This window comes from Sapajus apella, unplaced genomic scaffold (genome assembly GCF_009761245.1).
Source record: "Sapajus apella isolate SASKATOON/1434 unplaced genomic scaffold, GSC_monkey_1.0 scaffold13, whole genome shotgun sequence".
NCBI lineage: Eukaryota > Metazoa > Chordata > Mammalia > Primates > Cebidae > Sapajus > Sapajus apella.
In genome coordinates this window covers 15,532,708-15,547,717 of record NW_022436953.1, presented here as the reverse complement: position 1 = coordinate 15,547,717, position 15,010 = coordinate 15,532,708, and the positions used below count along the sequence as shown (strand labels likewise).

At 37.0% G+C, this 15,010-nt stretch overlaps 1 protein-coding gene across 6 annotated transcripts in view; it reads left to right on the top strand.

Annotated features, from left to right (window-relative positions):
* Positions 1-15,010, top strand: part of GPAM (glycerol-3-phosphate acyltransferase, mitochondrial) — a 63,953-nt gene that overhangs the window by 23,547 nt on the left and 25,396 nt on the right. For 2 of the 6 annotated variants that reach the window (XM_032281610.1, XM_032281611.1), the window contains 6 exons: positions 7,858-7,950; positions 8,666-8,770; positions 8,858-8,988; positions 9,857-9,979; positions 12,110-12,183; positions 14,788-14,901. In XM_032281610.1, coding sequence (XP_032137501.1) covers positions 8,761-8,770; positions 8,858-8,988; positions 9,857-9,979; positions 12,110-12,183; positions 14,788-14,901 — 452 coding nt within the window. In that variant the 5' untranslated portion in view covers positions 7,858-7,950; positions 8,666-8,760. Of the gene's footprint in view, positions 1-6,615; positions 7,136-7,194; positions 7,951-8,665; positions 8,771-8,857; positions 8,989-9,856; positions 9,980-12,109; positions 12,184-14,787; positions 14,902-15,010 lie in introns of those variants that run through there. The other 4 variants (XM_032281612.1, XM_032281615.1, XM_032281613.1 and 1 more) reach the window with 4 other exon arrangements.

The following is a 15,010-nucleotide window of genomic DNA, read 5'->3' as shown; positions in this document are numbered from 1 at the left end:
TGCCCCAAATCAGCTGGAACTAGGAAGTGAATTCTGGAAGCCACAGCTCAATGAACTTGATCCTGATTTTTGAAACAATGATTAAACAGGCATAGTGTAAATATTCTTGACTATTTTGACTATAATCTCAAATGGAGGAGGTACGGTGCTGCCTTGTTCAACGCTGTGTCTACAGTAGCTTTCTTGGCATGAAGTAGATGTTCTATAAATATTTATTGAATAAATAAATAATCAAAAGCAGCCCAAAGAAAAGTAGGTCATAATGAGGACAGCATGGATCCAGTAAGAATAATTAATGCCAAGCTACTTACTTTAAAAGTTTTTGATTTTATATAAGGGAATTTAATAGATACTTTATTATTGGATTTTGGCAAGTCAGTTGACAATGTCCTTACATTTTTCTTGTAGAGAAATGCTACTATACATAGGTAGACCTGCAGCTACTTGAACAAACGCATCCAGGGAGGCTTTGGCCAATTAATCTGGATCAGTCTGAAGGGGAGTCTTTGAACAGGGACTATTAGGAAGGCAGCATGAATTATTGTCAAGAATATGAAATTTAGTATGAGAAAGACCTAGGTTCAAATCCCTTCTGTGTTGCTTTCTGTCTAGTTGATTTTGGCAATTTATTTAATTACTCTGAGCCCATTTTTATTATCTGTAAATTAAGGATCTTAATATCTTACGGGATCATCATGAGAAGGAGCCATGTTAAAACGTAGCAGGTATACTGGTCAGCCTGTAGAACAGCAGAAGAAAAGGTTTTAAAATACCTTGAAAATCTGGAAAATGGCAAAAACAAAACAAAATGTAGTATACACAGAGGTACATGTACATTACTTTCACAAATGCAGGGTGTGTGTCATTTTCATAATTGGCTTAGATATTACGATTCATTATTTTTTCAGAAAATAGGGAATAGCTTCTCTGCTGGTACAATGGGTGGGATCAACTTTTTATAGGCTCTAATCAGACTCTCATTATGAAGATAGGAAATCTAACACCTGGTAACACCACCCTGAGAACAAAAGGCAACTGGCTTGGGCAATGAAATGCTGCTTTGCTATGTATATAGAATTTGTAGTGATGCCACTCTTCTTGCTCCTAATAGCAATCATGTGTGTCCTCCTTCTCTTTTTTCCTTATGAATCTGGCTAAAAGTTCATTCATTCTACTGATTTTCTCAAAGAATTAACTTTCAGTTTTAATTGTTTTTATTTTCCTATTTTAAAATTTTTCTGTTTCCATTGATATCTGCCCTTTATTGTTTTCTGTTTTTGTTTTGCTTACTTTTGGTTTAATTTACTCTTTTTTTTTTTAAGGCTGAATTTGAGATCAATGATTTGGGATCTTTCTTTTCTTCTAGCATAGGTGTTTTAGGACTATAAATTTCTAAGTACTGTTTTAGCTGCAATCCTTAAAGTATGATATATTGTGTTTTCATTATCATTCAGTTCAATGTACTTTCTAATTTTTATTTTTTAACATCATGATTTTTTTAAAAGTATGTGAGTTTCCAAATAGTTAAGAATTTTTCAGATACTTTTAAGTTAGTGTTTTCTAATTTCCACTATGCTCAGAGTATGTTTTATGTAATTCAGATCCTCATATGTGCATTGAGACTCATTTTATAGTCCAGAATATGATCTGTCTTGGTGGATGTTCTGTGTGCATTTGAATGTTTATTCTCCTGTTACTGGGTGGAGTGTTCTATTAATGTCAATTAGGCCAAGTTGGTTGATGGTATTGTACAAGCCTTTTATATCCTTATTAATTTTGTACCCACTGTTCTGTTAGTTATTGGTAGAGGGATATTGAAATTGCTGACTACAATTGTAGATTTTTAAAACATGCAATTTGATTACTTTTTATTTATGTATTTTGAAGTACTGTACTAGAGGAATAAATATGTAGAATTGGTTTGTCCTCATTATGAATTAATCTTTTTATCATTATAAAATGATCCTCTATAAATTACCTGATACTAATATAACCATCTATATTTCATTTGATTAGCATTAGCATGGCATATTGTTTTCTAATCCTTTACTCTTATTTGTCTTTATATTTAAAAGTGAGTTTTTAAATAGGTGGCATATAGTTGGATCTTCATTTTCTTTCCAATCTGACAATATCTGCCTTTTAATTAGGGTGATTACTTATATGAGTTTAAATCTACCATCTTGCCATGTATTTTCTCTTTATTCTATCTATTCTTTTCTCCACACTCATTTCCTGCCTTCTTTTGAATTCATTAAACATTTTAAAAATTCAACTTAATCTTCTTTGTTGATGTGTTAATGGTAACTCTTAGTTTTGCTTTCATAGTACTTGCTTTAGAAGTTAAAGTATACATCTTTAACTTATTACAGTTTACCTTAAAGTATATTAAACAGCTTAGTGCATAAAATAAGAATGTTACAACAGAATACTTCTTCTGTCCTGGACTTTGCGCTGTTGTCATCATATATTTTACTTCTATATATGTTATAAACCCCACAAAGTATTGTTGTTGCTTGTGCATTAAGCAATTATCTTTTAAAAGGGCTTTAATGGCTGGGCACAGTGGCTCACTCTTGTGATACCAGCACTTTGGGAGACCAAGGTAGGTGGATCACTTGAGGTCAGGAGTTCGAGACTGGCCTGGACAATGTGGTAAAACTCCAGCTCTACTAAAAATACAGAAATAAAAATTGCTGGGTGTGGTGGCAGGTGCCTGTAACCCCAGCTACTCAAGAGGCTGAGGCATGAGAATTGCAAACCTGTGAGGTGGAGTTGGCAGTGAGCTGAGATGACGCCACTGCACTCCAGCCTGGGTGACAGAGTGAGGCTCCATCTCAAAAATAAAATAAAATAAAACAAATAAAATAAGGGCTTTAAAAATAAGAATTATTATTTACCTACATATTTGTGGTTTCTTAAGCTCTTAATTCCTTTGCATAGATTCAGAATTCCATCTGAAAGCTTTTCTTTTTGCCTGAAAGACTTTCTTTAACACTGCTTATAGAACAAGCCTGCTGGTGGTTAATTCTTTCAGCAATTCTTTGTCAAATATGTTTTTATTTTGTCTTGTTTTGATACATATATATAATATATATATAAAATGTACATGTTATATATTAATATAAAAGAATTCTAGATTGATAGGTTTTTCATTCAGTACTTATAATGCTGCTCCACCATCTTCTGGTTTGTATTTTTCTGGTGAGAAACCTTCTGTCATTCTTATCTTTGTTCCTCTGTACAGTAATGTCTTTTTTCTCTCTCTCTAATAGCTTTTAAGGTTTTCTCTTTATCAATGGTTTTACACATTTTGAACATGATGTTTCTTGGTATGGTTTTCCTCACGTTTCTACTGACTTTGTTGAGCTTTTTGGGTTTATGAGTTTATAGTTTTGGTCGAATTTGGAAAGTTTTCATCGATTGTTTCTTCAAATACTTTTTTCTGTCCTCCCTAATCTATTCTCACCTCATATTTCTCATGTTTTTCAGGGACTACAATTGCATGTATACTAGGCACACTGATACTCTGTTTATTTTTATTTTCAGTCTTTTTCTTCACCCAGTGTTTCATTTTGGATAGTTTTTATCACAATGCTTTCATGTTTTTTACTGTTTCTTTTTTTAGTAATGTCTATCCTATTAATCCTTTGTGTGTGTGTGCGTGTGTGTGTTAAAAATCTCAGTGATTTTATTATCTCCTATGTGTTTGGTTTGTGTCTTTTTTAAAGAAAAAAGATTTTTCACATCTCTACTTCCCATGTTCAGTCTATTTTTTCTATTTTTGAACACATTGAATACAATCATAATTACTTTCTTAATGTCCTTGTTCTCTTATTTTATCATCTTTGTCATTTCTGGGATGCTTTCAATTGGTTGATTTTTTTTTCTCATTACTTTCCTGCTTCTTTTTGCATGCTTGATAATTCTGATGTGATTCCAGACATTGCAAATTTTACCTTGTTAGGTGTTGGTTATTTTTAATTTCCTATAAATATTTTTGTGTTTTACTCTGAGACACTTTGTTCTTAAAAACAGCTTAATCCTTTGGGGGCTGACTTTTAAGATTTCTTAGAATCAGAGTAGTATTTACATTAGGGCTAATTTTGCCCCATTACTCAAACAAAACCATTTGAGTTGTGAATTATGAGGTTTTCCAGCCTGGGTGCCAGGATCCGGTACTATTTCTGGTCCTTTATGATCACTGGGTATCTTTCTATTCTGCCTTTTGGGAGCAGGGTTAATTTCCTATCCTGTGTAAGATTTAGTTATTGCTCTCTCTTTTCTTCATAGATAATTATTTCCTGGCCTTAGGTAAGCTTGCTCACACACATTCTCTAATCAGCAGAAGTGAGCTCTGTTGTAGATTTCCACATATTCTTTTTTCTCTGTGTAGCTTTCTCATCTCTGATATAGGACTACCAATTCTAGCTGCTTTGGCCTCCCTGCTCTTCCTGCTCTCCCAGTTCTGTCTCCACAACTCAGGGCTTCTGCCTAGCTCTTCCTGGATTCCCCTCTTTGTACTGCAGCCTGGGCTGCTCCCTCTAGTCAGTAAATCAAGGCAATGATAGGGCTCACCTCATTTGTTTTCTCTCCTCAGGGACCACTGTCCAGCACAATCTTGAAAAGTCATTGTCTTATATACACCTGTTTGTTTTTGTTTTTAGTTGTTTTAGGCAGGAGAGTAAATTCAGTCCTGTTGCTCCACCTTAGCTGGCTAGGCTGGATTGCTATAAATTACTGTGGTTCTCTTCATAAAACAGATTGTCAAGGGTGTCAATTATTTCCAAAACAATTCTCATTAAGTAACATGAAACATCTGACATTGCAATATACGTCTCCTCGACAGTAACGCTTTGCAAAGGACATTGCAAAATGACTTTTATGTAAGATGATCCATTTTTCCCTTTGGCTTACATTTTAAAATTCCTGTGGTATTCTCTCTAGTGCAATTGTTCTTAGTTTCTCTTTAGTAGTGACTTCAAACCCTAAGACTTTTCCCTGTTTTCTCCCCTCTTTCTTTTTTCCTTGTCAGGGGCCAATAACCTGTACACAATATTTCATAATATTTTGGGATTAAAATTCATCTTCCTGACTAGTCAGCATAAAGTGCTCGAGTATTTAGGTCTGTGCTTATTGCTAAGATTATGTGTGTGGGTTGACTAAAGACAGGGTCTTTGACCTCAAGAAGCTCAAAATCTGTTTTTTAAAAAATGAGTATCTACTCCCATTGTTTCGGATTGTTTCAAAAGAGGAGGACATTTGCATTTTGGGGCAGATTTATACATAGAGGTACAAGAAAATTCAAGAGAAGGAATTTTTTTTAATTGTTCCTTAGCCCCAACAAGTATTTATTGAGGGCTTACCATAAAAACAAGAGACTTTGGTATCAACTAAGAGACTGAGGCAAGTCACTGACATAATGTGTTTGTAATCTTCTAGAAGACAGAAATTGAGAAAGATCCAAGGTGTGGTATCGTAGCACATGTTTGAGATATCACAGGTGTGGTTATTGAGGGTTGGAGACATTAGGGAAGGCTTGAAGAACTAGTTCAGGAAGGAACTGTAGAATTTCAGGGAGAACAGTATGAGCAGAATTAGGAGGAGAAGTGCCCATGGCTTGTCTAAGAACAATCAGAAAGGAAGTGTAAGGCTTCTGTTGGAGAAGAGGGAATAGCAGAGACCTCTGTGTGGAGGCTTTATTATATTCCAGGCCTATGGGGATTTTTTTCCAGGTGGATATGCATGAAGATTTGTATTGAATAGGGAATTAGGATTAGTGAGTGTAGGAAGGACAAGGAGAGGTGGCGGAGGCTTGAGGGAAGGGCATATGCTTTAATCATCTTTGTATTCCCAGATCCTCGGTCATACTGAATGTTGCTTGAGTGCATGTAAAAGTTTATTAGTTTTTGAGACAGGTCTCGCTGTCACCCAGGCTGGAGTGCAGTGGCGTGATCTTGGCTCACAGCCACCCCTGCCTACCAGGCTTCAGCAATCCTCCCACCTCAGCCTCCTGAGCAGCTGGGACTACAGGCGTGTGCCACCACCCTCAGCTAAAAAAGTTTATCTTTTTCCTTCTAAATTGCTAATCTCTTGATAATCACTGGCCTTGTCAATGGCGTGACAAATATTGTGAAAGAGCCTTTTCATGTTCAGTGTTAATTTGTTTCAAGGGCTAAGGGTAGGCCAATTTGAATTCAGACTCCTAAAAGCCACTTTTTAAAAATTATATTGTAAATGAATTAAATAGTTGCATATATTTCTGTGGTACAAAGCAATGTTATAATTAGCTTGATTCAGTTATTCCACATTATGAATACAACGTGGAATAACTGAATCAAGCTAATTAGCACATCTACCTATTTCTCAGTTTTCATGGTGAGAACTTTTGAAACATACTCTTAGCGATTTTGAAAAGTGTAATACATTATTATTTACTATATTTTACATGATGTGCAACATACAGTCCAAAGGAAAAAAAAAAAACCCTTATTTCTCCTGTCTAACGGAGGCTTTTTATCCTGTAAGTCTTATTTGCTTCACTTTACATCTCATTCTCCTCCTTAAAGGAAAAGGCACTCAGCCACTTTTGTAGAAATTACACAACATGACCATTTGCAATCCCTGCCTCTCTCATTCGTAATAAATCCTGCAGAGTCTTACAGGTCTCATAAAAAGACCACACACATAAGCGGACAGCCCACGCACACACTTCCAATAGAGCCTTGAAGAGGGTCAAGCTCCCAGATAAGCTGAATTCACACAAAGCAGAATGACATACCCACACACACTCACACACGCAAGGCCTAGGCAGTGTAACCATCTGTCCGGGCGCTCACACACTATCTTTAGCCACACACAGGCACGCACACTCGAGTGCGCACTTTCTACTCTCAGATCCACGCACGCTCCCCGAGGCCCACAGGCCGGGCCCCGCCCCCGACGCTGGCTCGCCGGAGGCCCAGCATCAATCCCGCGCGCCTATTGCGTCATCAGGGCGCGCTATTGCAGCAGTCACTGGCCGGGGCTTGAAGTGCAGGCAGCTGCAGCAACCGAAGCCGGAGCTGCTGGGGTGCGAGCCGCGAGGGCGGGTACAGGCTGCGGGAGGCTGCTCGGGCCTGGAGCGCCGGGACAGGTGCGTGGAGCTGGTGCGACTCCTGCAAGTTGCTGGGGCAGTCCTATCCCTTTTTCCCTGTCCTCCGAGCTCCAGGCTTCTCCCTGAGAAATGGGTTGGGCTCGTGCAGGGGTAGGGGTAGGATTCAGTTCTCCCGGGGTGACCAGGCTGGGGCATGGGTTCCGCTGGGGAGGAAGGAGTCCTTATGGACTCAGCCCCCTAAGCATGTGCACGCGCGGAGGCGCCGCCAGCCAGCCCGCCTGAGTCCCTGGGGGACATTGAGGCAGCAGGGGTGCTCTGAGAGCAGTCAGTGTGCTGAAAATAATTAATGATAGCGTCACCATTGATTCGACTGAGCGCTCACTGTGTGTTCCACCCTGTGGTAGATCCTTTGTTCGTATTTATTCAGTCCTCTCAGCAACCCAAGAGGTAAGAGCTATCATTATGCCCATTTTCCAGATGGGAAAACCAAGGCATTAGAAGTTAGCTAGCTTGTGTTAGTAAAAAAATCACAGATGGTAAGCAGTGGAAGATTTAAGCCTCAGAGCTGGTCTCCCAGCCTCTGCCTTTTTCAGATCCTCCAGTCTGCTTCCCTCAGCGCCTACTGGCTGGTACCTCTGGGGTATTGCTTTTTTTACTCCTTGACCTTGAGCGAACTGTGGGGAGGAAGTGCAAAACGTGGACTTCCTGTTGGCACAAGTTGGTCTCTTTTTCCTCCCCTCATCCCCTCTTCGTTTTCGCAGGCAGCAGCGGCTCCACTGTTGTATAGACATTCTGCACCCGGAACTGATAGCTGAGTCCTGAGGTTTTATGATACAGAAGAACTTTCATCCCAGGTGCATTGCTTTATTCTCTCCCTTGGCCTATTATGTTACCTTGTACTTACGTTAAATTGTTGAGGACGTAGGTAGTTATGCCGAGAATAGCAGTGATTGTAGCAAACCCATGTGGGGATTGTAAAGAAATCCGAATATGCCTTCCAAAGGAACACTGTTAATCTCGACGTGACCCTTCAGGATTTTAATGAAATGATTTTAGGCCAGGTGAGAAACAGGCAAAAGCTGAAATAATTTGAGACTAGAGATTATGTTAGAGAGGTTTTATATTTTGGGTTCATATCTATTCTAGGAGTTTACTTTCAGTGAACCTTTTTCCTTAGGGTAGAAAAAAGCTTATCGAAAAGGATGAAAACTTAGACATCCGATTTTTCAAAATAGTGTACTTTTCTTTCAGAGCTTTGTAGCTTTGTATTACCTTTGTATTAAAAGTGAAAATATTTCTTTTAGGCCATCACAGGAAAATTGCGATCTTAATTCAATTTAAGTGGGGGAACTTAAGGCATGCCCTAATTGCCTTAATTAAATAAACATGCCTTCATTCTGCCAGGAACTATTCAAATATTAACGAAAATGAAATAAAAATAAGCTTTTAGTTACACTTACAAATGACTAGTAATAGCTATTTTGTTTGGAAAGTCTAAGGATACAATGTTGTATCCTTACATATTCAGGAAGTCTTAGGATACAAATGTTGATTTTTTTTTTTTTCTAGTCAGGGCAGCCTGTGTTCATATAAACACATCAAAGTCAGTTTTTACATTGTGACTCAACGTGGTTCGAGTCTATCAGTTCATTTGATATCCCATTATGGAGCAAAGTAAAGTAGAAATCAGAATTTTGAGTTCTGGTATTTACTCTCTCAATTCCTTGCTAATTTAAATGGTACATATATTTTTTTTTTTAGCACATGATTTTGGAATTACAGTTTGTGACATGGATGAATCTGCACTGACCCTTGGTACAATAGATGTTTCTTATCTGCCAAATTCATCAGAATACAGTGTTGGTCGATGCAAGCACACAAGTGAGGAATGGGTAAGTTTAGGATAAGGGTTAAGAGCATTCAGCCTAAAAATGTTCATCTTAATAATGTTTATGAAGGTGCAAATACTGGCAGCAACATAATAATGAGAGATTAATAGCTACAGAACCTGGTATCTTTATGAAGCCTAATAAAAAATTTTATGGCATTATGTTGGGAAGAAAAAATGGGTAGAAAATTTAAATACACTGATTATGTTTGAAAACGAAACGATCCTTTTGCATAGGGAAAAAAAACACTGTAGTAGTTTTTGGTCAAGTTAGTTTTTTTTTTTTTTTTCTTTCTTTCTTAGTATGTACTTTCCATGGGTTTACTTAAAAAGTATGGGTTTTATAATAGAAGTAAACTTTAAAAAATTAAAAATAGGAAATTATAGTATGAATTCAAATCTAACAGGCATATATTTTCTTGGATTGTTTTTTCTATTTCAATGTAATGTGACCTATATTGTGAAATTGTAAAATCTTGCTCATTATGTTAGGTCTTTATAGTTCTGTAGTGGGAGTGTGTGGTTTAAAAGGGAGTAAGGTTAATTGTAGCATAGAGATCCAGGAGTCTGAATATATTTGTCTTGCTGTCGAAAGTCTGTTTAACTTTCTACAATTTAGTTTTTAAATTTTTGAACGCTGCCTTCAGTGTGTAGCTATTACTATTCTTGGGTGCTCAACTTTTGCTTATGTGGTAAGTTTTTACCCAAGTGTTGATCATGGAGGGAGTACTTAAATGCAAATCACCGTGTCCAAAAGAAGAATATGCCATAAGTCTTTCTTCTGTCCAAAATACTTTAGTTTTTGCGATCATGTAGACGAATATTCTCTTGCCATTTAGACACTATTTTTTTTTTTGCTTAATGTTTGTCAGGGTGAGTGTGGTTTTAGACCTACCGTCTTCAGATCTGCAACTTTAAAATGGAAAGAAAGCCTAATGAGTCGGAAAAGGCCATTTGTTGGAAGATGTTGTTACTCCTGCACTCCCCAGAGCTGGGTAAGAATCTTACTGCTTGTTGGCCTTAATGCGCAGCATGAAATATGATTTCCAACTTTGTAGTGGGTGGTCTTATTCTACTAAATTCACTTTCCTAATAGAGACTCATGTTTATGAACCAAATATTTCAAGTAAAGATGGTGGCACACTTTTTCTTTCCATTCATTTATGTAGTAAATATAGGTTCCATAATTGATACTAGATAACATTCTAGTTCCTTTGAGGTTTTAGTAGGATTTTAAAGGGGAGAGTAGATCTTACTTTCAGTTAATTCTTCCCAGGAGTTAGTGGGAACCTTCATGAACTTTTAGGTATTGAACTTTAGCACTTAACATTAAAATCCTAGCAAGAGAAGAAAGATAATGGGACCGAAGAAGAAGTTAAAGCTGTGGCTTTGCTCTGAGCCTTGGCTAATGGAAGGTGTCCTCTGACTTTGTGATAGTGAAGGATCATCACCTAAAATCTTAGGATGAAGATTTTAGAGAGTGTATATGGGTTTATTGTTTGTATTTTGGTGAAAAAACATGAGCCATGCAATATCTTCTGCGTTACGGTGTAGTCTTTGAGAAGAGTCAAGTGGGTGAGAGGTAGAGTTTTGATGGTAGTTGAAAAGAAGATCAAGTTAGCACAGGAACATAGAATTTCATGTGGTTATATCAAAGGCGGTAGAATTGCCTTTTAAAAGTCGTTTCTGGATAGTACGTTCTCTCTGGGATCCAGTTATTGGGATGTAGAAATTCTGCCATTTAAGTGCCTGCCATTTATAGAGGTGGCTTATAACCTCTGTGACTAGGTAATTGTGCTGTGTGAATTTTCTACTCCAGGTTGGCTCGCAGAAAGTAGAATTCTGAGTCTGGGATAAAGGGGTTTACTGACGTGGGAGAGAATTGTGTGGAACCCAAGCAATTTGTGTTAAATGTTCAGGTCTGCTCTAGAATGTCTTGTTATAAATATTGCTTCTCTTAAACCACAAGTGCATTGTTGCAAGAATTTGGTAGAATTGAAGGGTCCTAGAAATTTCTAGTCTAGGAGTAAAGCTGGTTCAGATTAATAAGCCACTTGAAATCAAGATTTAAACAAAATGTTATGTGGCTTTTCTTTTTAGACCTGACTCTAGTCTAATTCTAATTTTGAATGTTTACTGAAAACAATAACTACAATGTGTTCTTAAGTCAGAGAGTATAAGAAATTATTGGGTGATGGTGATGGTTTAGAGTAAGGGTAGATAGTACAACAGACGATTGATTTTTGCCTAACTATTGTACCTGGTGGGGCTGAACTTGATCTTGAATAACTTCCGTGACATGATCATTTAAAATCATTTATTTAAAAATATTTTTATTGGTAACTTTATGATATTTGCTATCTTTTCTCTGAAATCCTATTTTCCTTTTCTCTAAAGAGATTCCACTTAAGTATTTTTATATTTTTTGTTGAGGGAACATTATGCTTTCTCAGCATTTCAGTGTGGAACAGTTACTTTTTTGCCCATATCGATAAAGGTGGCTTATAACCTGTGTGACTAGGTAATTGTGCTGGGTGAATTGTGCTGTAGACTATCTTTTCAGCAAAGCTATCTCTGGATTATCTTTCAAGATCACGTGTACAGAGGGTGACCAGTAGACATACGATTTCTCATTAAGTGGACAGTTATTCAGGGTTAATAGAAAGACCATACTCTTTGGAGCAAGACATAAGATTGAATTCTAAACCTCTGCCAACCTTAGTTTTTCACCTATAAAATGATGTTAATAACTCTTATGTGTCAGGATTTTTGGGAGATGTAGTAAGAAACAATAACTGTATAGTACTTAGCATGATCTTTGTATTTTGGAAAAACTGAAATCTTGACATTCCTGTAGCTTCAGTTCTTTCAGGGGGGAGATGAGGAGTCAAGAAGGAAGGGGTATTATTTCCTTTGGTTTTAAGGTTTTTAAGATTAATTTTGAGTTTATGACTTTCTTCGAAGGCTAAAAAGTATTTTTCAATCAAACATTTTTCTTCACTTAGATTTTTGAGGCAATGTCTGTTTTTATGCATAATATTAAAGTCATCAAGAACTGGTAATGAGAGCTCTTTACCATCAATCTAGTTGTGTATTTATGTCTACATTTACTTTGTTTTATATAGGACAAATTTTTCAACCCCAGTATCCCGTCTTTGGGTTTGCGGAATGTTATTTATATCAATGAAACTCACACAAGGTAAAAAGAAATTTCTTGTGTTTTTAATACATCTCAAAAGAAAAACTTAATAATCAGTTAACACACTTTAAGCTGAAGTGCTTTGAGTTATTGAGAGTTAATAGAATATGAGTTAACAGAAATATGAATTTCTGACACAAGAGGCTTTATCTGAAAATTGGAAGCAGTATAGCCACAGAGAGAACTATTACTGTTACCACTTCTGTAGTTATAAATATTTTCATGAGAGTGTAGATGCCACTTAGAGTGTTCTTTGACTTGTTCTTATGTTGATTTTTGGATATGAAGTATGCCAAAATGTGGGAAATATTTGTCTGAGGAGACCAGTAGGTTTGAATCTCTTATGATTTATTATAACTATTTAATACTTCAGAAAAAGTATAAATTATTGATCTGCCCAATCTGTAAAGTGTTAGAAGACATTGTTCTATTGAGCAAATGCCCTTTGATTTATTATTTACCCAAGACTTTACATAGAATTCTTACAATTTCCCATCACATGGGATGGGTTGTAAGTACCAGTGTGAGAGAAAAGGGCCTTTGTTTGATCTGACTCTAGGCAAGGGGACGAAGAAGGGGGGTTGAAAGTTTGTGTGAATATCTGTGAGGCAAGAGAATCAGTAGCCAAATGCTAGCCATCCTTGTAATTCTAAGAGTAGATACCTGGAGTAGGCAGGCAGGTCGACTCAGATGGTGAGAAATACTTGAAATTCTATGAGAATTCGTGCAAGAAATCAACTACTTGAAGCCTTTATGAAATTAATTCTCATAATTTGATGATTAGATCACACATGAGAACGATAATACTTGCATTTGTAGTAAACTTTTGAAAAATAGAACTTAAGTCTAAGACGTGAGCATGTCTTTCCCATCCCCAGGTTGCTGGTCTCTCTTTTAAATTTAAATTTAAAGGAGGGGGAGAGACTTTGGTGTTGAATTTGTTTTTGATAAGATGATAAGATTCTAAGAAAAGGGATCTAATAGAGACTTCTCTTCCTTACGTGTAAGTAGATATTTTATATGTAAAGCCAAGTGGGTTGTTTCTTGCCCTCAATTAGAGACAGTTAAGGAAAATAGCATTTGCTATGATGACTAGGCAGTATGAAACGATTCAATGAAATAAGCTGCATGTTCAGCTATTTAATTCTAATGTGTATTATGTGAAGCAAAGCCTAAAACATTTTTACACACTCACGTACGGTCACACACTCTGTCACTCTGACACTTATGCACATGTACACAACACACAATGCTTACAGTCAGTTGCAAAGGGATTTCATAGAGAGCTTGGACTTTGTACATTCCAGTAATATTTCTGAAAATGTTGGCTGAAGGAAAAATTTAGGATTAATGTTTAACATACTGGGCCAAATTTTTGGAAGATTTACACAAAGGAAAGGAGGAAGAAAGAGAATGGCAGGAAGGAGAGATGATGAAATAGGTGATTCATAAACAATTCTCCCTCAAATTAGTTTTTCTCAATTGAGGGCATTCTGGGTCTTTTCAGAGTTACTGAATTGATAATGATAATGTGGCATTATATAGTTATTACAAATGGTTTCAAATTATTATATAATGAAAGCTTATAGTATTCTTATTCTGAAACTCATCTCTCCATCCTCTCATCTAAATACCACATAGTCATTTGTTACTGACAGGAATATATTCTGTTCCTCAGGTATATTTAAAATGTAGAGGGGTTAAAAAAGAGAAATTCTGGCTTCATTAGCCCAGAGCACAAATATTTAGATCGTGCTTGACTTCTTTCAACTGATTAGCCTTGTCAGTTCAATTAGAAAGTCATTGATTATCTTAGGAAAAAAAAAAACTATGACAATAAAAAAAAATTAGCCTTTAGTCATAGGAAAAGACTTCCAAATTTATCTTTTTGGGGGAGGGAGAGGGAGATGGAGTTTTGCTCTCGTTGCCCAAGGTGGAGTGCAATGGCTCCATCTCGGCTCACTGGGCTCACTGCAACTTCTGCCTCCCAGGTTCAAGCGATTCTTCTGTTTTAGCCTCCAGCATAGCTGGGATTATAGGCATGTGCCACCACACCAGGCTAATATTTTGTATTTTTAGTAGAAACAGAGTTTCACCATGTTAGCCAGGCTGGTCTCAAACTTCTGACCTCAGGCGATCCGCCTGCCTCAGCCTCCCAAAGTGCTGGGATTTCAGGTGTGAGCTACTATGCCCTGCCTCCAAATTTATCTTTTTGTAGCCCATAGCTATAACTATAAACTGTATGGTGTATCAGAATAGATATAGCTTATATATAGCATTACACATTTTTGCCTTTTAATCGTACTAATAAAGCCAAATGTTCTTATTTCTTTTGTTTTTATATAGGGTTATTCAGCACAGTAACACTATTCAAACATTAATACACAAATTCCAAGTTTCAGCTTTAGCTGTGAGTACATTAATAAAATTGGCTGCACAGCATTCTGAGTGACTAAGGAGAATTTGTTATAGGAGAACCCTAAGTCTCAGAAATAGATGACATTAGGCCTTGTTTTTAATGGGCGCAAAATTGGTTTATAATTTAAGCAACTTGTTTTAGGTGTACCTATAATACGTTTCTGCTAAATCATTTTCACATTACAGACACCGGGGATGGCTTGCAAGATGCCTTTCTTATGTTCTTTTTATTCAAGAGCGAGATGTGCATAAGGGCATGTTTGCCACCAACGTGACTGAAAATGTGCTGAACAGCAGTAGGTAAGGGCGGGGCATAGGTGTAAAGGTGGGCAGAGGCAGGGATGGGTGGTAGGAGTGGGAGGGGGAAGTAATTCTCCTTAGTAACCTTTAGTTTCTTTGGGACTATGTC